This window comes from Pinus tabuliformis, chromosome 4_2 (assembly GCF_031772625.1).
Source record: "Pinus tabuliformis cultivar Carrire ecotype Pingquan chromosome 4_2, CPIR1, whole genome shotgun sequence".
NCBI lineage: Eukaryota > Viridiplantae > Streptophyta > Pinopsida > Pinales > Pinaceae > Pinus > Pinus tabuliformis.
The window spans coordinates 21,264,057-21,285,223 of NC_142304.1; the positions used below are offsets into that span (position 1 = coordinate 21,264,057).

General features: G+C 39.6%; 1 protein-coding gene across 1 annotated transcript in view; it reads left to right on the forward strand.

The window, feature by feature from the left end:
- The window catches only part of LOC149168163 (SH3 domain-containing protein), a 275,430-nt gene that overhangs the window by 222,083 nt on the left and 32,180 nt on the right, over window positions 1-21,167 (forward strand). The window contains exon 19 of the mRNA XM_089424839.1: window positions 5,217-5,430. Within this exon, the coding sequence (XP_089280965.1) occupies window positions 5,217-5,430 (214 nt within the window). The remainder of the gene's footprint in view (window positions 1-5,216; window positions 5,431-21,167) is intronic.

A 21,167-nucleotide genomic window follows, 5' to 3' on the forward strand; every position in this document is an offset into this window, starting at 1 on the left:
ATATCATTGCAAAATCCCACAGATATAAGCCCAGCTAGTACCCCGAATCGCTAGCAAATAATAATCCAAATCTCTCTCTGGAAGCCCGAAAAAAGATGTTCTCCACAACTAGCTCTCCCAAGAAGTGCAAATTCTCCTACTACGTCCTGTTTGTTGAGGAAACTGCACGAAAACTCCTAAAAGCCTGCTTGAACTTCTCCCCAATGTAGTGTAGATGACCTCTAGGGTTGGCATTGTTGAAAATAGTGTAACTAGGTTTAGGTTTCATCATGTCAAATATTGTAACGATGTATTTTTTGTATTAAGAATTTTTTATTGTTTCTTGAGACATGGGTTTCATGCTCAATAAGTTTTGGCTCCAATTGAGAGTCTTAGATGAGTCATGTAAAAATGAAGGCAGTCATGTATCATTACTCGTGTAAATATAATTGATGTAAGTCAAGAACCCTTCTAGATCATCAATGAAAAACTCCAACATGTACCCATGGATTTGTTGCAAAGAAACCGCTTGAAGAAATGCTGGAAACCTCTTATTACCACGTCAGCTAAATCAAGAATCACGTCGGCTAAAAGGATCACATCGGCTTAATGGTAAGGAGGCAAGCCTATATATAGGGTGCATTGACACCTCTTCAAGATATAGCTACTTCATTTCTCATTCGTGAATACAAGCGAAGTGAAAGGATCAATGATAAGGGTAGCTGCAGTCGTTGGGGAGGTCTGTTCCCTCATTCGCAAGCTTGTTCTCTATTGTGGCATTCTGATCCGGGTTGCGGCATTCTAATCCGAGTTAGGGCATCTCATTTCTTGTGTATGTTGTTGAGTTGAAGGTCTGATCTAGCCGAATTTGCAAGGAGAAAATCACTGTCGTAAAGATCGAAGATATCGTAGGTCTAGAAGAGCCCTAACCCTACTCACATATATGTCTAGACTCTGATATAAAAGGGTTCTGTTCTCGCTGTATTGGGGTAGTCACTGTTTTAGCATTACAAAGCCTTGAAACAAGCTCCAATCATCATTCTGTCGAAGTATGGAGGATCTTCATGTAGTGCAAGGATAGAGAGAGGCTAGAAGAGCCTATTCGAGTCTATCATTGCTAACTGTCATGATCATGCTACATACCTAATTCTCTGCAAAAGTATACAATACGTTTGGGGACATGTTTGGAGGTATTGTCATTTGAGGTTGAAGGCATTTTCTGAGTTAATGTTTGAGTCATGTAATTTCTCAATAAAGATTCTATAAGAAATTGTTCAAAGGGTTTTTCCTCTCAAGCTTAGGAGAGCTTTTTTCCCTGGCTTGGTGCCAATATTTTGTGTAGTTGTGTATTCTCATCTTTTTGTTTTGGTAACTGGTTGAAGATAATAATTCATATAGACAATAAAAGGCAGAATTCAAAGTAATAAGATCTCAAGCAGTTGTCATAGTTAAGAGAAAGCAAATATTCATATTGCCCTTCAATTTCTCAACAAGCACTCCTAGGGTGAGATTTTCGCATGAAAACCTCATGTGGTAAGCATCACTATGTAGTCTTGGCTAAACAACTCAAGAGAACAATAGAGACAATGTAAAATGATCAAAAAGTCCCAAATGGAGGCTCTCTCCTCATACTTATACTTGCTAGCCACACCTTCCTTCTCTCTCCTCCAATTCACTTTGCCTCCCTTTTCTTCTCCTCCCACAAATGCATACTAGCTTAAGGGGTGCGAATTCCCCTTTGGGTGGCCCCCACTTCCCACTAGCATTTTAATCTTTCCCTTTTTCTAATGTTTGGCTATGCTTTCTCCCACAAAATGAAGTAATTCTCCCTTTTCCACCCACTTATCCTAAGTTGAGCCAAAAATTAATATTACTTAGACAAAATTGCAAAATTGGTGTAGCTGCTAGGTGAATTTAAGTAGAGGGGACATCACACTCCAAGTGCTCTTGAACTATGGTTCCATCTTGCAAATTACACTACTTTCGTTTGTTGTCCCAAGTCACTTATGTTCTATCATTCTTTGCTGCCTCACAATAATTGGACAACAACCTCAAGTTGTAGAGCACAAAAACCAGTCTTCGCTCTGTTAGTGTCTACATTTAGGTTGTTTCTCTTCACATTGTGGACGAAGTTGTAGGTGCTCCAATGCCTTTCTACAAAAGACGTCTTAACTACTTGTGAAAGCACCCCCATTACTAATATAGTAGATGTGTTGTAAAGGAGTTATATAGATTCTAGCGGTTTTCAACCTATCTTGATCATTAGTTTCATGTAGGCTAGCAAATGCTCCATGTTGACTAATATACATACTCAATTTGCTTCATTTTTCAGCACACTCCTCTTCATTAGGGATCAACTTGTGTAAACATTTACCCATTAACTACCTTTAGGTTTGTTTGTGCTTTTTTTTTTTAAATACACCCCTAGGTGTTTGTTGGGCCAACAAAGTTGGAAATAATGTTTGGGTGTGAGGACATATGCTAGGGCATGGAGTAGAACATTCAAATTATGCCTCCTTTTGACCACATGTTTATGAATGTCATCACTCAAAATTTCATCTCTAGGCTCAACAATATCTATGATTTAGCCTAACATGTTGTCCATTTGTTGACACACCTCCCCAGCCATGGGCTAATCTATATATGTGAACGAAATCATATTATAAATGGGCTTGGTGAACTGGAAAAGCATGCCTAACCTAAGCCCAAACATGGATGATCAAGAACGGTGCCATCCACCTCCTAAAATTCATGCCTATTAGATGTAGATGCAGTCTTGTCTTTCAAACCTTGCCATGAATAACTTGAGTCTGTACTAGCCAATGCCTCTCTTTCCTTCAAAAGGCAAGTGAAGGTGAGGTGATAGCTAGCAAATTTGGTCTTTGCGATCATAAGTAGCTCCAACTTAGAGGGATTGCATGAAATGTAGTTGGCAGGCTATAATTGGTATTAAAGTTTATTATTTTCTTCAGTTTCTTGTATAATGTACCAATCCACTTATAATTATGGTTATTCATCATAACGATATCATGCACAGAGACGTTCAATGTTTGAACCAAACATGCTAACCAAAATATGATAGCGTACATATCCTCAATTAGTAGCATTACCAGGAATGACTTGAATGACATTATATGACCCAATCTCTTTAATGGTTTTAATTAAGGGTTCTTCAATATTAGTAATAGTCTTACAATGATTTGATTAGTTGGCTGAAAAAAGGACCTCACCACTACTCAACATACAAAGAATATTTATCAATGGCCCTCCTTTAACATTTTGTCCAACCATTAGATACAATGGATACTCCATATTTAGTCCATTCATTTGTAAATTTCCCCATAGCACTATGGATTTTTGTTTTTTCCCTATCATGTCCCATTATTTTAGCTTTGTTATACCTAGGGTTCCTATATCCTTTAAGGGCACTGTTAATGGCTTATACCATTTCATGCCAATAGGGTGATTGAAGAGCATTGAATGGTATGCACATGTATAGAGGACCCTAAATTTTTTTGCATCCACATCATCCCTAAAACATTGGTCAAGGAAATCTAATATTGTTCTATGCCCTAAATGCATGGGAAACTAGCATGGGGGGATGAGAATTGATCATCAAACATTCTATGAGAGCTTCAGGTCTGAGATTCAATCATGATTTCTTGGATTTGTTTTATGTAACCTTCTGTTCATTCCTATATCTGTTTCTCTCTTTCATTGGTGTTTGATCACATGTTTTGACCCTTATAGTCTTGCTTTCATCACATTGCATATTACATAATCCCATAGAGATGCCTTCTCACATGGGTATATGAGCTCTTGTAAGTTGATTTACAATGAGAGCATAAAAATATTGTGGTTCCACCCCGTTTTCCTTTTGCAAGCTTTATCACATACTTTCACAAGGCTGCTGAACTCTTTATGTTTCTCCCCATCATCATGGCCAGTTTCATGATCATCATGCCCTTCCATTTCTTCCTCTCCATGGTATGTGCCACTGCCACTGCCTACTTCTAGTTCTTTGCCATCATTGGTGTTTCAGTTTCCCAACACCACCAGCATAATAAAATGAAACCTAAAGGATAAACCGCATACCTATCATGCTTCTTGAGAATAACTTGTTGCTTGCAATAGAATGATGGACGAGAAAAGGGAAAAAGTAGAAGAGAACATTCAAATATTCAACATAGAAAATCTACTAGTTTACAACAAATGGAAAACAAATTTAAAAGTGACAAGAATGGTATTTATACCTCACCTCTTCAGCTCTTCGATATTGGTTGAATGTAACTATGGCATTTTCCAGTCTCCCTTCCAAGCTCTCTGAAAAGGCAGCTTCAATTTCCCTTCCTGGTCTCATAAATATGCTCCTCAAAAACTAGCAAGAAATCCACTCAAAACCTTGGCGAAATGAGTGATACTAGTAAAATATGATAAATAGAATGAGAGAAAATGGAGTAATTGAATGTTTTAAGCCATAAGAAAGCCCTAGCGGCCTAGCCATGCCTACATCAACCTTTGGGAACCTTGTCTCGGTTATCCCAACCAAAATATTCTCAAGTTTCCCTAGCCATGTGGGCAGGGAGTGATTGTCTTCACTCTTAGGAGCATTCTGGGAGTGTTTTGGGAGTGCCTGGGGAATGTTCTGGGAGCATTGCTCCCAAAGCAGTCACTGAATGCTCCCCAAGGAGGCAGGGAGCAAGGTTTTGGGTAAGGGAGTGAGCTCCAGAAATTCACTCCTAGGAGGGAGGATTCAGGAAGCAATGTAGGTGCAACATATCAAAAGGATTCAGGAAGCAATGTAGGTGCAACATATCAAAAGGATTCAGGAAGCAATGTAGGTGCAACATATAAAAAATCGAAGTCGCAACTTTTTTCGAGAGTTAAGAATTGACATGATTTCACCCTCTTTTCCCTCTTTGCCTCTTTTCATTTTATATCATAAACTCATTTCAAATAAATATTGTCTGTGAAATGCGATGAAGTTTCTGATTCTTTTTCTATATGCATACTATGAATTGTTTTTGGTGCTTTCATGCATTTTTCTGAATCTCCATACTTTTGTTGTACTCATAGGATGACTTCCTACTTTTGAAATATATGTTGCAACTATTGTTTCAAAGCTACAAAGAAGTTTAGATTTTGTGCTTCTCTTCCTCTTGTGTGATTAGATTGTGTTTCCTTTCCTCTACTTAGTGGGGTATCTTTTTGATATGCATTGTTTGGATGCCTTGCAGTGCTAAGCTCATCAATATTTATCGAGATTGTCACCATATAAATGCTGCTACTGGATTAAATGATCCAGCTGTTGCCCAAGGAATTTCAGATCTTGTTTACGACAATAAAGTGGCACAAACTCAATCTCCATCAATCAGCAATGAAACAGCAAATGCTTGGGCTGCAAGTCTTGGTGATGATTTATGGGGTAACGATGCACCGGGTGTTAATTTGGTGAGAAACTTTATTATAATTTTCTTTTTACATTTTGACATTGTTTCTTTTATTCTGTCTAGGAATATTCAGCTATTTTAACTTGTCAGTAGATATTTCTAAGATACAACAATCAACTATATGATCAAGTTCCGAAGTCTAGAAGCTAATTGTCTGATAATAATGCTGCGGGGGATGGTAAACATAGAAACACATTAAATGATGCATCCCTTCTACGTATCCAAAGTATCAATAGATGTTAGTTATTTTTATCAAACAATGTCATGGATATGTAGATGCATACATACACATTTGTATGCAAGTATATATAGTACATAGGTACACTGATCCTAAGATAGCTATTCTTGATTCAGTAATTGCTCTCTCTGAAAGAGATTAATTTGTCTCACTTCTATCGTTGACAATTCCCAACTGATGCCTAATTTTTGGGTGTTGTAATCGAGTATACCTTCTGATGCTGATGGAATTTCAGTTATTTTGTTTCCAGACATTAGTTTTTTGCTAAAATTCTTGAATGATATCACTTATAGAAGATATTGATAGGTTCACACAGACATATTTGATAGAATATATATTTTCAAATAATTGTCAATATCCATGAAACATAGTAATGGATAAACATTAAGGGAAGTGGACGTTTATGAAACATCGGAAGAACCTCAATATGAAAAGAGGTTGACGATGAAGAAAGTCATTGTTTTGGGGGGATCCATTTCATATTTTGAAAACAAATGTATTTTTTACACTTTCTTCTACAGGATATCTATTATGAAAACAAAATGGTGATAAATTTTCAAAGCTTCAAATTTTATCAATCACTTGTCTTGTGTTGAATTTCCACAACCTTGGGTGTAGGATAGAATCTTAAAATCTTTGATGCTACCAAACCAAGAATCTCAACGATACTACTTTGCACAATAGAATATAAACAACAGTAAATCACATATGCACAGAATGTAGACAACATTTTACAGTTTTCAACCCAACTTCATTATATTAAACAACATATAATACAACAGTCTAGGGCTCTCGTACCAGGGATAATGGCCCTCATACATCCAGTAGTACACGATACTCTGACCATCTAGTTGTAGCATGCTTTATCAGCTCCTCTCGGTTGTACCCTGTACCTGCCCAATCCTTCGGCTCCCGATTTGCCGCGCCTACCGCTATCAATGCTCCAAGTCCATCGGGCCACTGAACATCGGCGGGCAATCTGCTCACTAGTTGATTGTTCGTCCATCAACACATCAACAGATCGAGACTCGTGTTGAGTTTTCACAGCTCCACTTGTGAAAAACTCTTAATCTGCACATTGCTACTCTTGAACTACTCAGGGACTTCAACCCACTATGGTTTTCCTGTGCTGCTCCAATGAAGACCAACATAGGGCACGAAGGGCTACCACCTATCACTGCAAGATGTTCATCTCCCACAATGAACGCGGGCTGGGAGAACTGCCCATCATCTGTTGTAGAAGTCCTTCTCCACACACAAGTCTCAGGCTCCACAAACTTCTCCTAGTTGATCAAACCCTTGAGCTCAACAACTGCCTCTCTCGCAACTACCTTTGTCCATCAAGGTGTTGCTCACCGGGCTCCAACTTGGACACTATCACACTATCCTCCAATAGGCCATAAGTGCCCAATCACGTCCACACTTGGCCTACTCTCACGTTGCCCTCCAACAGTCCATGAGTGACCAAGTCCACGCTGTAGCATCTGCACCTAGTTAGGGTATCCTCACACCTAGGAGACCCTTGCACCCAATTGCCATTAGAGTTCTCATCAACTGCTCCTTGCTTCTACAATAGATGAGCTATTGCACAAATCTAGGCACTAATCTTCATTGTGGAAACTGCCCACTGGTTAGGGCTTCTAACATGCCACGCCAGCCCTACCTTCTTGGCATCCATAGGCTACAACAACTCTGATCCAATCTGGTCAACAAACTGTGACCCAACACACCTCCAACCACTGCTCCAAATTAGTTTGTACTACTGCAACAAGTCTGCTTCTGTTAGTGACTGGTTAGGGCACCCACAAGCTGCAACAACCCTTAGAACAGTCACCAAACAACCCTTAAATGACTGCGACCTCTCCTAGTATAGGTCTCCTCCACCTTGCTGAAAGGATAGGGCATAGAACAACCCTCAACTAGCTCCATGCTTGCCCTCACTGAGATGCTATGGCCTGTGGCCTAGCACTTAGTCTTGCTGTAGCACAAAGCACCCTCCAAACATAGATTTAACCCCATACAAGGCCTCCAAACAGACCTGTTAGTCTCTCTGCCTCCACGCTGCTAGATAGGGCTTCAATTAACCCCACAACAGCCCTATGCATAACCTTTCTGTGTGGATAAGGGCTTGTGGCCTTACCACAGGTCTATCCTCCTTCCATGACCTGTTGAGACAAGGGTTCCAACCCTCGATGCAGACCTTAAACAACCTACAAACATTACCTCTGCCCTCGACTCCCTTCCTGCAATCTTGATCTCCAAAAGTAGCCCTGAAACAATCCTTAAATCACCTCGTTGTCCAGTCTTTTGGTGTGGCCTTCAAGCACAAGGCCTCGACCCTTCCTCCAGCAAGACTTTGCCTCCAACCAGCCCTTGGTTGCCTACATAAACCCTTAAAACAAAACCTCCTCTTGCTGTGTCTAGGGCACAAAGATAATCCTCCTCCAATGAGTCTTTCTTTTGAGAATGCGTTGCACAAATGGATGAGAGAAATGACTCTCCATCACCCTCTATTTATACTAAAGAGAGGGGCTCCTTCCAATGTCACTCTAGGGCTGTCCAACTTGTTAAGAGGCTTATTTAACCCAAGCCGACCTTTACACATATGGTGTAAACCCACTCATGACCTTCAAAAATTCATAACTCCTTAACGACAACTCAGAATCATGTGTTAGAATTGTCTCGCTGAGAGCTATCATCCTGATCCATCATATGTCGAAAACTTGTCACGGTTTTGGCCCAAACATCCATGGGTGCAAAACCCTAGGCTTGGGTTCTAAGCACACAAGCCTACTTGTGGCGCTTTGACCTCCAACCCTCAAACACTAGGGCTTGGAGTACCTCCCAAGCTACACAAATCAATAGTCGCTCTTAGCGACGGAGGTACTTCCAAGACTAGGAAGTAACCATCATCATTCGACGACGACACTAGCCGATCTGTGCCTCATCATTGCAGCATACCCTGTAGATGAATCCAGAAATCTCGGTAGTGCCTTTGCCTCATCATATCTGATCCTGAAGATCTCAAACTTCCATAGGGTTGCTCCCTCTAAGGCTAGACTCCCTCTGAGCCTACATGATCTCCACTGGCTCAATTCTGCAAGCACAAATTCTCCTGGATCAAATACCACTCGTGCAAATCCCACCAATCTTGGATTTGCAAGATCATGATCCGATGAAGACTCTAGCTTGCCAACCTATATTCCATCACATGAAGCCATCTCGATCAACCTGATCTCGTCCATGCCAAAGAAACCCTCAAGCTGTCCCAACTACTCATGACAAGACATATGACGTCCACGATCTACAAACTGCCACACAACATACTGAAGTGCACCAATTTCACCATCGATCCACCATAACTCCAAGCCCATCTCATCATGTAGTTTATCAAGACCACATCTCCATGTCCTCAGTTGAACCCTCTACTCCATGATCTAGACATCCACACCTCCCTTTGAGTTGCTTCGCTGTGCACACTCTGATTCACTGTCCCTCAAAGTAGCTCAGATACCCTTTGATACCATGTTGAATTTCCATGACCATGGGTCTAGGATAGAATCTTGAAATCTCTGACACTACCAGACCAACAATCTCAACGATACTATTTTGCACAACAGAATATAAATAGTAGTCAATCACATATGCAAAAAATATCGATAACTTTTTACAGTTTTCAACCCAACTTCGTTATATTACACAACATATAATACAACAATCTAGGGCTCTCGTACTAGGGATAATGGCCCTCATACATCCACTAGTACAAGATGCAAAACAAGATACTTTGACCATATGGCTGTAGCATGCTCTCTCAGCTCTTCTTGGTCGTACCCTGTACCCGCCCGGACCTTCGGCTCTCGATCTGCAGCTCTTGCCTCTATCAATTCTCCAAGTCCATCTGGCCACTGAACCTCGACTACCAATCTGCTCACTAGTTGATCGTTCGTCCATTAGCGCATCAACACATTGAGACTCGTGTCAAGTTGTTCATAGCTCCACTTGTGAACAACTCTTAATCTGCGCACTGCTGCTCCTCAGCTACTGAGGGACTTCAACCCACTATGGTTTTCTTGCGCCGCATCGATGAAGACCGACACAGGGCATGGAGGGCTGCCACCTATCACTGCAAGATGTCCATTTCCCACAATGAACACAGGCTAGGAGGACTGCCCATCCTTTGTTGTAGACGTCCTTCTCAAAATAGAAGTCACTACTGCTGGTTGATCAGACCCTTGAGCTCAACAACTGCCTCTCTCGCAACTACCTATGTCCATCAAGGTGTTGCTCATCGGGCTCCAACTTGGACTCTATCATGCCGTCCTTCAGCAGGCCATAAGTGCCTAATCACGTCCACACTTGGTCCACTCTCACGCTGCCCTCCAACAGTCCATGAGTGACCAAGTCCACACTATAGCATCTGCACCTAGTTAGGGCATCCTCACACCTAGGAGACCCTTACACATGGCTGCCATCAGACTTCTCATTTGTTGATTAGTGGTTGTCATTGATGTCAACCCAAGCAGCACCATGGGCTACCCCGATCTTGCAAGTGCATTTTGAATTGACAACTTACTCTATTCTGAGTCAAGGATATCCTAGATGGATTCTACTTGTCGAGATGTTTCTGTTGATATATGGCACACCAAGTAATTCTTCACGGTTTGAGAGATATTCATGTTTGAAGTTAGTAACCCTAGTTAGTGGGCTAAAACCCTATGGGGTTGTGGCATGGCACTCATAATTGGTTGTGGTCATTGAATAGTCAATAATTAATAATATATTTTTTGCTCCTAAAATCCCTCCAACGTTCACTTGTTGAGGACCCTCTCAACTCAAGACATTCATATAAATAATGACCCTCATATCCTCCTTTAGGAGGGATTTTTTGGCTTAAAACAAGTCATTGTGGCATTTTCGATTTAACTCCTTTTTTTTTACGAAGCTTCAGAAGCTGAAATTAAAACCCATTTGAGTTGAAATCTTGATGAGCCTTGTGACCGAATTTTAGATCTTGGTTTGCTATATTTTCGGAGATATGATTTGAGGAAGTTAGGGTTTTGCAGGCTCCTAAATTCCATGTCAAACAGGTGATGTTGAGAAAATCGTCATAACTTTCTCTCTGAGCATGGATTCAAATTTTGTAAATAGTCACAGAAAGAGGAGGGACTGTAGTTTGTTGAGCAGCGTTTTCAGGCCCGAAGGTCGCAACAGTGACACGTGGCACTTTGTATAAGTTCACTCTATTGAACCAATCTATAATCAGGTCATCGTGGGAGATTGGGCATAACTCTTTCTTGAAGAATTCAATCTTGATCAGACCTGTGGGGTTGGAAAGAGGACTTAGAGTGCTAGCACAGGACGAAATTGCAGACCTTGGTGATCCGAAATTACATAGATACAACAGATTCAATATCAAGCTTCTAGAAGGAAAGAAAAATCATGCATTCAAGGATCACTGCAGTAAGGATCACACATCAACAGTCAAGGGTAAGTCTCCTACAGTAAGGTATGTATGATTAGTGTTTACATTTGAATTTTGAGTATCATCTCTAGCATATGTTTTTGCAGGACAACGTAAGTATATATAGTGTCTCAGTTATATCTCTATGTCTCTATATGTCACAATTATTTTTTCGGATGTCTTATTCTTGATGCTACACATTTTATGCTACATATTCTTGATGCTACACCAAGTTTGCTAAATCTATATGATGTTGTAAGTTCATGTTACTTGTCTTGTCATAGTTGATAGAATGGTCTCTGTTATTGTACTTAGAACTTGGTGTATCAAAAGTCTAGGGTCTGTCATTAGTTTTTATTGTATATAACTTTAGGTCAATTTTGGATATAGTCTTGCATAGAGTCGAGGCCTATATCAAGAGTGGGAGTCTTTGTCTACTGCTGCAACAAGTCAACAAAAAAAGTGGCAAGCACACTTCATGTACATGTTGTATTTATTCATTATTATGCACTTACATGTGTTTTGCAGGTAGAGGTAAGTTGAAGGGTATTTTGTTTTTTTTTGTCATTGGTTTCGCTAGACAAATTTTGCATGTAGGTAGAAGAAGATTCAAGTACAACAAATTCAAGCAAGAATTCATGCGTAGAAGTATCAAATCAAAGGAAGCATTGCAGCGGGACATCCTTTGAAGACATGACAGCAATCCATATATTGTGAAGAAGTGTCAGGGCCAAGAGTCATCATTGTAAAAGAGTCATCATTGTGAAGATTGTAAAAGAGTCATTTGTGAAAGAGTCATTTTGCCTAGAGTTGAAGAGGCAGTGTTGGGAGGTATAGGAGTCACTCTTGGGATGATGTCATGGTTGGGTTGCAAGTCATAGAGTGATTGGGTATTCTGTCAAGTACACGAAAAACATTGTACACCTTATTGTATGTCCCTGGTTTGGGAATCCATAGTCTTGTCTTATTTCAGTCATTATAGGGTGGCAGGGAGGTGCTAGGGAGGTGTATGAAGTCGCGTACAGGTTGGGGCCTGTGAACACTTCAGGGTGGTAGGGTAGTGCTAGGGCGAGTTGTGGCTCGCTAGGGTGTTGGGGCATCCATTTAGTTGATTATTGAAGAAACCAGGGCATTGGGGCGTCCTTCCAGTAGGAGCTGGAGAAGAATGCTTTTCTAGAATTCTTGGAAGTTGTTGCTTTCATTTCAGTTGGGGCTGAAGTTTAAAGAATTTATTAGAAAAGCGTTTGGTGGTTTTTGACTCGAAGGGGGTTTTCCACCTAAAATTGTTGTGTCTACTGTGTTCTTTTATTTACTATTATTACTGCATAAACATTAATAATAATTGAAGATTAACTAATTCTCTGAAAAGATTTAAAAGTGCTAATTGCTAAGGAACATTGATTCACCCCCCTTTTAGTATTTCCAACATCATCAACTGCCCTTTGCTTCTGCAATAAAGGAGCTATTGCACAAATCTGGGCACCAATCTTCATTGCGGAAACTGCCCACTAGTTAAGGATTTTAACATGCCACGTTAGCCCTACCTCCTTGGCTTCCACACGCTGCAACAACTCTGATCCAACCTGGTCAACAAATTGTGACCCAACACACCTCCAACCGTTGCTCCAAATTATTTGTTATTGCTGCAACAAGTCTACTTATGTTAGTGACTGGTTAGGGCACCCACAAGCTGCAACAACCCTTAGAAAAGTCACCAACCAACCCTTAAATGACTGCGGCCTGCCTAGTACAGGTCTCCTCCACCTTGCTGAAAGGATAGGGCATAGAACAACCCTCAACTAGCTCCATGCTTGCCCTCACTGAGATGATATGGCCTGCAACCTAGCGCTTAGTCTTGCTGTAGCACAAAACACCCCCCAAACACAGATTTAACCCCGTACAAGGCCTTCAAATAGTCCTATTAGTCTCTCTGCCTCCACGTTGCTAGATAGGGCTTCAATTAACCCCACAACAACCCTATGCATAGCCTTTTTGTGTGGATAAGGGCCTGCGGCCTTACCACAGGTCTATCCTCCTTCCATGACCTGTTGAGATAGAGGTTCCAGCCCTCAACGCAGCCCTTAAACAACCTACAAACCTTACCTCTGCCCTCGGCTCCCTTCCTGCAATCTCGGCCTCCAAAACTAGCCCTGAAACAGTCCTCAAATCACCTCGTTGTCCAGTCTTTTGGTGCGGCCTTCAAGCACAGGGCCTCGACCCTTCCTCCAGCAAGACTTGGCCTCCAACTAGCCCTTGGTCACCTGCATAAACCCTTAAAACAAAACCTCCTCTTGTTGTGGGTAGGGCACAAAGATAATCCTCTTCCAACGAGTCTTCCTTTTGAGAATGCACAAATGGATGGGAGAAATGACTATCCATCGCCCTTTATTTATACTAAAGAGAGGGGCTCCTTTCAATATCACTCTAGAGCTGTCCAACTTGTCAAGAGGCTTATTTAACCCAAGTCGACCTTGACACATATGGTGTAAACCCAGTCATGACCTTCAAAAATTCATAACTCAGTGACAACTCAAAATCGGATGATTCGCGTTGCGCTAGAATTGTCTCGCTAAGAGCTATCATCTCAATCCATCATATGTCGAAAACCCGTCACGGTTTTGGCCCAAACATCTATGGATGCAAAACCCCAGGCTTGGGTTTTAAGGCCGCAAGCCTACTTGTGGTGCTTTGACCTCCAACCCTCGAACACTAGGGCTTGGAGTACCTCCCAAGCTACACAAATCAACATCTTGCAGTCTCCTTTGCTTCTTGTGTACTTGTCTATGGTCCATGAACTTTATAGATATCATGGTTGAGCTTTATTTAGTCATTTCTCATTTTGTTAAATTATATGAGTTGTTTGAATTTAGAATTGGCAAAGATAAAACATATTTGAGGCTTGTAGATGGTTAATATTTAGAAGTGAAAGCAGTGGCATCTAATGGAACCAAAGGAAACCCCATATTCTGCATAACTGAGTCACAAGAGCTCTATAGAGAGATAACCCTAGTGTCCTTCAGAGAGAAAAGAAGGCCCAAGTACAAGTGTGCTACACAAGGGAGGGGCAAGTTCTCATAAAAAAAGAATGTTTGATCACAATGATTTCCAATGATATAGGTCCCCTTAAGCATAAAACACTTTAGATGAGAGATATCAAGAAGATCAGAAGATGATACAATATAAATAGGAGTTGTCATGTATTTATACACAACTCAATTAGGGTGCTACCCCAAGAGGGGTTAACGAGCCTATGTGTAGAAGTATGACTAGGTCGGCTTTAACTACTCCCTAGTATTACAATATATGATGATAATTGATCGAAGGTTGGCCTTGATCACCCCAAAACAAGAGTAATTGGTGTAGATGGGAAGTCATCATAATCATCTTTGAATAATGAAATGGAATTGATACAAGCATTGACATTTGCAACACAAGCATTAGATAAGCCGCAAACAAGAGCTTCATCATTTACAACATGAGATTTGATGAGGTATTGGCAAAAGCATGCTAAAGTAGTTTAAAGATATTCACAATAGGAAGGCTCGCTAAGTCATAAATAGACTCCTTATCAGCCACAAGAGTTTTCTTACATATTGTAGGAACAATACCTAGTTGAGTACTCATAGAAGTAGGATTAGGACCAATTTCATAATCTGAAGGAGAAAGGTCCAATAAGACACGATAAATGTAATCTAAAAGAGGATTTTCATCGTAATGAGAAGAGGCATGATCCATGGAAACATGCGAGAACCATTTGAAGAATCTTGTCAAAATCGTGGGAGAGATCTTGGTAGGTTGTGAGTAGGAAGCTCATGAAAAGTGGTCCCTATTTATCCATCCAATTAGTGAGTGGTGGGATCATAGAAGCAGTACCCCTAAAAAGCTTCATTGCATCCAATGAAGTTGGTGTAGGATTCTGAAGATGCTACTATGTTTTTCCCTTTAGTAGCAATATGTGCCCATGTACGAGATCCAAAAAATACAAAATGTGAATTAAAGGTCTGTTTCCAAACCATTTCTCATACAAAGTGATTCCTTCAACAACATGAGTAAGGTTCTAATTAATGATATGGGTTGCACAAGCGACTGCCTCCCCTAGAAAGTAGGCTTCTTCTTTTGGATTGAAGCATGTAGTGAGCCATCTGCCTATTGGCCATATTGTTTTGTTTGGCTACTCAATTTTGTAGTAGAAGTGTTGAGATCCATAAGAGAGAAGAGTTGAATGGAACCACCGACAAGCCTTAAAAGCTACAATAAATGGTGAAAATTAAAGCACTAGGGCGAGGCATGGAGGGAAAGACAGGAGAAGTGAAAAAAACAAATTGAATTGTTATGTGTACAATACCAACAATGTAAGAGGATATTCACAAAAGAAAGAATACACGAATAATATGGAAGAGTGAGAGGAGATTTCCAAAACTTAGACACTTATTCTATTTTATATATAGAGTATTGTCGAAAAAATTGGCATAGGCCAAAAATCACCGAGGGTCCAAAATACAACTTATTAGTAACATCAATGAAAAATCAACAAAAGCATTAAAATATACAAAATAATAATAATAATAATATTATTATTATTATTATTTTTTTCCCTAAATTTTAAAATATAAACCAACAACAACATCAAAGAAACACATTAGCATATAAATATGGAAAAAACACCGATATATATGATGTAGTGGATGCCAAATAAAAGTTGATGCATCAAAGTCGATACTAAATCTTGAACGCTAATCATTGTCCAATCAAGGACTCAAAGGTGGACAACCAATGCAAAATGACATCAAATATCTAAATGAATATCGTCATTATGTGTCATTTACAGTAAAAAATCTAATAGTTGGCTATCTAGTATCAATTCCCTCTCCCCCTTTTATGGGAGAAGGTCATAACTTGCTTGCCTCTAGAAGATCCTATGCCATCTGTTTGACATGGATTGTTGTTGTTGTTGTATGAATTTGTGTAGAAGGCGGTGTTGATGTTTTTGCATCACCTTCGGTGTTGTTGAAGTGCTCCTTTTCCGCCCATGCTTGTTGCTTCTCTCTTGCGCACACTTGTTGCTACTACTCCTTTAACCACTCAAGTTCCTCCTCCATAATAGGTGCCTCACACTTGATTGTCCACTTAGACAATACGTTAATATTGTCAAGGAAATGTGGTCAACATCAAGTATGTTTGCCTCACCCATAATCAAAGGTTGTAGTGGACATAAAGCTAATTATTAAGACATTGGAAATCTAACCTCTAAGAGTGCCATAATAAATTTAATGTGTGTTAAGGTTCATAACCATAAATTATAATAAGTAATTGCTTAGTTGAAATTCTAAACTATGGTGTTTCTTTGAGCATATTTTTTCAAGGGAACTCCAATTGCGCTTGCATCCTAAAGTGCTGTATGTTTGGTCAAGGACCAAAATGGAAAATTTCCATAAAGGTGGCACTTTTGCATTGTGATTTTGCCATGAAACATCTATGACAAGTAAGAGAAAAAACTAAAGTTACATTTCATTATAGTGGAAAATAGGAAATTAAAAAAAGATAGTTCAACTTTCAAATAATATGCGTGATTAAATTTGCCTGTGCAGGGCAGCGCAATAGGCAAGAGCCGTGAAAATGAAGTGTTTTGTACCAAGAGATTCAAGGTTCAAATCATCTCGACTTACCCGTGTCTGCAGAAGTGGTATACGTAGGCACCTAAGGGTTATAGTGGTAGCGGTCGTAGTCAACACCGTGTCATGCAAATACGAAACTTACCTAGTTGCTGATTCCTCTAGTCACCTAAAAAAATGCGATGAAATTTCTAAATTCTAATGGCTTACATGGCATCTAAATACACTTTTTTTGGACAAAACAGGTAAGAAAAATAGTTTCCTAGCATCTCGATACATCTACATCTCAATGATAAATTATTTTGTGAACATTCTCATCATCATTTGGAGATAGGTTAGGATCACCTTGCCGTTTAAATCAAAGCTGCATGAGTAAGTATAGGCGAGGTTGAAGAAAAATGTTGTTGCTTGAATGGGATGAAGGAGCATCCTAGTGCATCAACTATTGTCAAATCTAATATCTTCATGTATTTTCCATATCCAAGGATACCATTGTACATATTATAAGATCGGATAGTTTTTTTGGCCCCATTCATGGTCTCATACAAGTAGCCCATTGTGGGATTATCCCTGTCAATTTTGTGGAGAACCTTTATTGAAGGTTTGCTAAATATGCACACTTCTCGCACGCCTTCCCAGAAGGAATTGGCGTACACTAGGTTAATGATGGCTCTCCCATCCAGTCTTGTGCTAAATGTGCAATCATGCCACTCATCACAAACAAACACTTGCATCAAATCAAAATGGCATTTAGGCATACATTGAAGGGAAATGAAGTTGATGGCAAAACATGTGATTGTAGGATGTTGAAATATAACTAGTGTCAGTCTTCATAATTGAATATGATGTCATGACTTGATGTAATCATTGAAAAGAAAAGAAAATTATTTATTTTGTAAAAAATTATTTATTGTAAATGGGTTTCTTGCCCATGGTTTTAGTTCTAGGTCAAGCACCCATTGTGTGCTCTATGGTTTGTACAATGAGTCAAGTCAAATTCATAATGTAAAGTCCCTTGGAGGGCTCTTGTATCAATGTAAAGGAAATATTTTTGTCATAAAAAAGTCAGAATCCACCAAAGGAATCAGGTCGGCTAGTTCTAAAGGTCGGCCTAGAAGAGGCTTGAGGACCCACCCCAAAGCTATATATTGAGGAGAATTAGTCCTCCATTTGAGATACAACACGTTTGGTTTTCTTGAGCAAGTCTGATGTTATAGATCTGACCCAGAAATACTATAGATCTGATATGAAAATATAAGACAATGCAAATAAACCCAATAATAAGATGAAATGATTCTTTATTGATCAAACCCTTAAGGTAGGGCAACACCATACATTCACTCCTTAAAGAAGGAGAACACTCCACAAGCCATATGCTTGTTCATACAATAATCCTTGACAATATTCCTTCACATGGAGTCTCTAGCCTCTATATAGGCCTCATACATACAATACCATGGGCTATTACCATGGTTCCCTCATACCACCAACTAATACCATGGGCCCATTACATTATTATTAACTACTTGTGGTCCCTTACATGATATGGGTTAACCACTTTATTTATTACTATGGCCCATCCCATTATTACATTATTACCTTGGGTACCTCCTTTGGTACCCCATATTATCCCCCCCTAGGTATATAACACTCCACCCCCCTTAGCATGTTTCGTCCCCGAAACATGGGAAGAACACAAATAATAAGATCTACTCAAAAGAGTAGTCCACTGGTACCATGCACGTGCATCTAGCCATCCAAGAGAAAGGTGAACCCTCGATCTCGCTGGTGCCTCGCTTGCTTGAGATGGAAGTTGACCATGGCAGCTGTTTTGTGTTGATATGTAGTAGGTGGATCTTCGCTCCTCGCTATCCTTCATACGGGAGTTGTTGTCCTTGTGGCTAATTGGTTGCCATCTTGTTGGTTGTTTTCTTGCGGGGTGATGTGGGTGATGATATGTTAAAGTTTTAACCCACGGTGTCTTTTTCTTTAATTCACCCTGCTGTGGTGCCTGTTGTGGTGTCTTATTTTCCAATATGACTTCAACCACTGAGCTCTCATCTGAGGTACCTTTAACCTTGTCTGCTTCAGCCGCTGTTTGTGTTTGATTGTCGATCATCAAAGGCTCATCATCCGATATGTCAGTCCCTGGAACATCTTCTGCGTCAGCCTCCATGTACTCTACCTGTTTATTGATGGAAATATCCTGTAATGTAATTTTCTTCTTTTTATACTAGAGCTTCAAGAATTTCTTTTGCACATTAATATTGTTAGTACCCACAGATTCCATCCAAGGATATCCCAAAACAACATCCATATTATCCATCTCTGAAGTATAAAAATCGCCATGCAACACATACTTATCCATAGAAATCTTCAAATCCTTATACAATTGAACATCCTCATCATCCACCTGTGCGTTTTCAATGTGTTTTGCAGGAACTTGCAATTTTTTTACCAAATTAACATTGATGAAATTATGCTTGCAACTAGGATTTATAGAAACAATGATCTTCTCTTTCTGAATCAATCCATGAACCTGCAATAAGGATATACCAGTAGGAAATAGCCCCACATGTTTCTCCTTATATTGTTTTCTCGCATGAGACCATCTGTCTAAAAGTAATTTTTCAAATTCTTCATTGGGCAGGTTGAAACACTTCTTTTGGTTAAGTAATCCCCACCATGTGGCTGCCTCATCTTCAAATTTAGACAGTGCCACCCATTTCCAATTGTGTCTAAATAACCTTTTGTATTCATTTATGTGTTCTTCAATAATAGGACCCTTATCATTCCCTGTAAAAAATTCCTTGCTAGAAGCCATGAAGGTTTGGAAAAAATTCACTTACTTGGCGAAAATTTGAAATTGTCACAGTTGAGTCAATATTGCTCAGAATTCGTATTATGACCTGTTTTCGGAAATGGAACAATCATTTTGCATCTTACCCATGTGATAGAAATCTTGATACAGGCACTAGAATTTCAGATCTGCGCTGCAACTCTCCCGCCGTCACCAAAATTTCTGCAAAAAGACCTGATTTTAAATCAGCAATATCTCCCTCATCCGGACTCTGATTCGACTGATTTTTTTTTTGAAATTAGGTATTTTTTCACAAAGATTCCAGATTTACCATTAGATTTGGCAGATCTTGCACCAGGACGTCCAGATCTGTGCCGTAAACTCGCTGCCCTAAAAAATTGTCTGCAACCCCACTGATTTTTAAATCAGCGATATCTCCTTCATCTGAACTCCGATTCAACCAATTTTTTTTTTGAAATCGGCAATTTTTTCACATAGAATCCAGGTTTGCAATTAGATTTTGCAGTTCTTGCACCAAAACGTATAGATCTGATCTGCAAACTCGTCGCCCCCGAAATCCTGCAAAAATAAAAAAAAATTCTCCACTTTTGCCCAAGAAAGTGCTCTGATACCACTTGTTATAGATCTGACCCAAAAATATATGTTAATAGAATTAAACCAAGAAGTAACAAGATAGAAATAGATAGAAATGATTCACTTTATTAATCAAAAGTGGTATTAGAGCACTTTCTTGGGCAAAAAAGTGGAGAATTTTTGTTTTTTTTTTTTGCAGGATTTCGTGGGCGGCGAGTTTGCAGATCAGATCTGTACGTTTTGGTGTAAGATCTGCAAAATATAATTATAGATCTGGATTCTATGTGAAAAAATACCCGATTTCAAAAAAAAATTGGTCGAATCGGATTTCGGATGAAGGAGATATCGCTGATTTAGAAATCAGTGGTGTTGCAGACAATTTTTTGGGGCAGCAAATTTGCAGCGCAGATATGGACGTCTTGGTGCAAGATATGCAAAATTTAATTGTAGATCTGGATTCTTTGTGAAAAAATACTCAATTTCAAAAACAAAATCAGTCGAATCGGAGTCTGGATGAGGAAGATATCGCTGATTTAAAATCAATGTTTTTTTTCAGAAATTTTGGTGACGGCGGGAGAGTAGCAGCGCAGATCTGAAATTCTAGTGCCTGGATTAGGATTTCTATCATATGGGTAGATGTAGAATGGTTGTTCCATTTCCAAAAACAGGTCATAATAGAGATTCTGAGCAATATTGACGGAATTGTGACCATTTCAAATTTTCGCCAATTTTTTTTGTGATGGCGGGCCCAGATCAGAATTTGAGGGACTTGTATAAATTTGATGGCTCTCATCTAGCCAAATGGCTAGTAGGAATGGAGAAATTTTTTAGATTGCATTACATCATGAATGATGAGACTCAACTGAGTGTGGGAACAATGTACTTGGACAATGAAAGACGACAATGGTGGAAATGGCATCAACGTTACTATCGAAGGCCCTTGACTTGGGACATATTCACAAAAGCTCTTATGGACCACTTTGACCGTAAAACTAATCTTGTGGATAAGCTCACACAGACAGACACATAG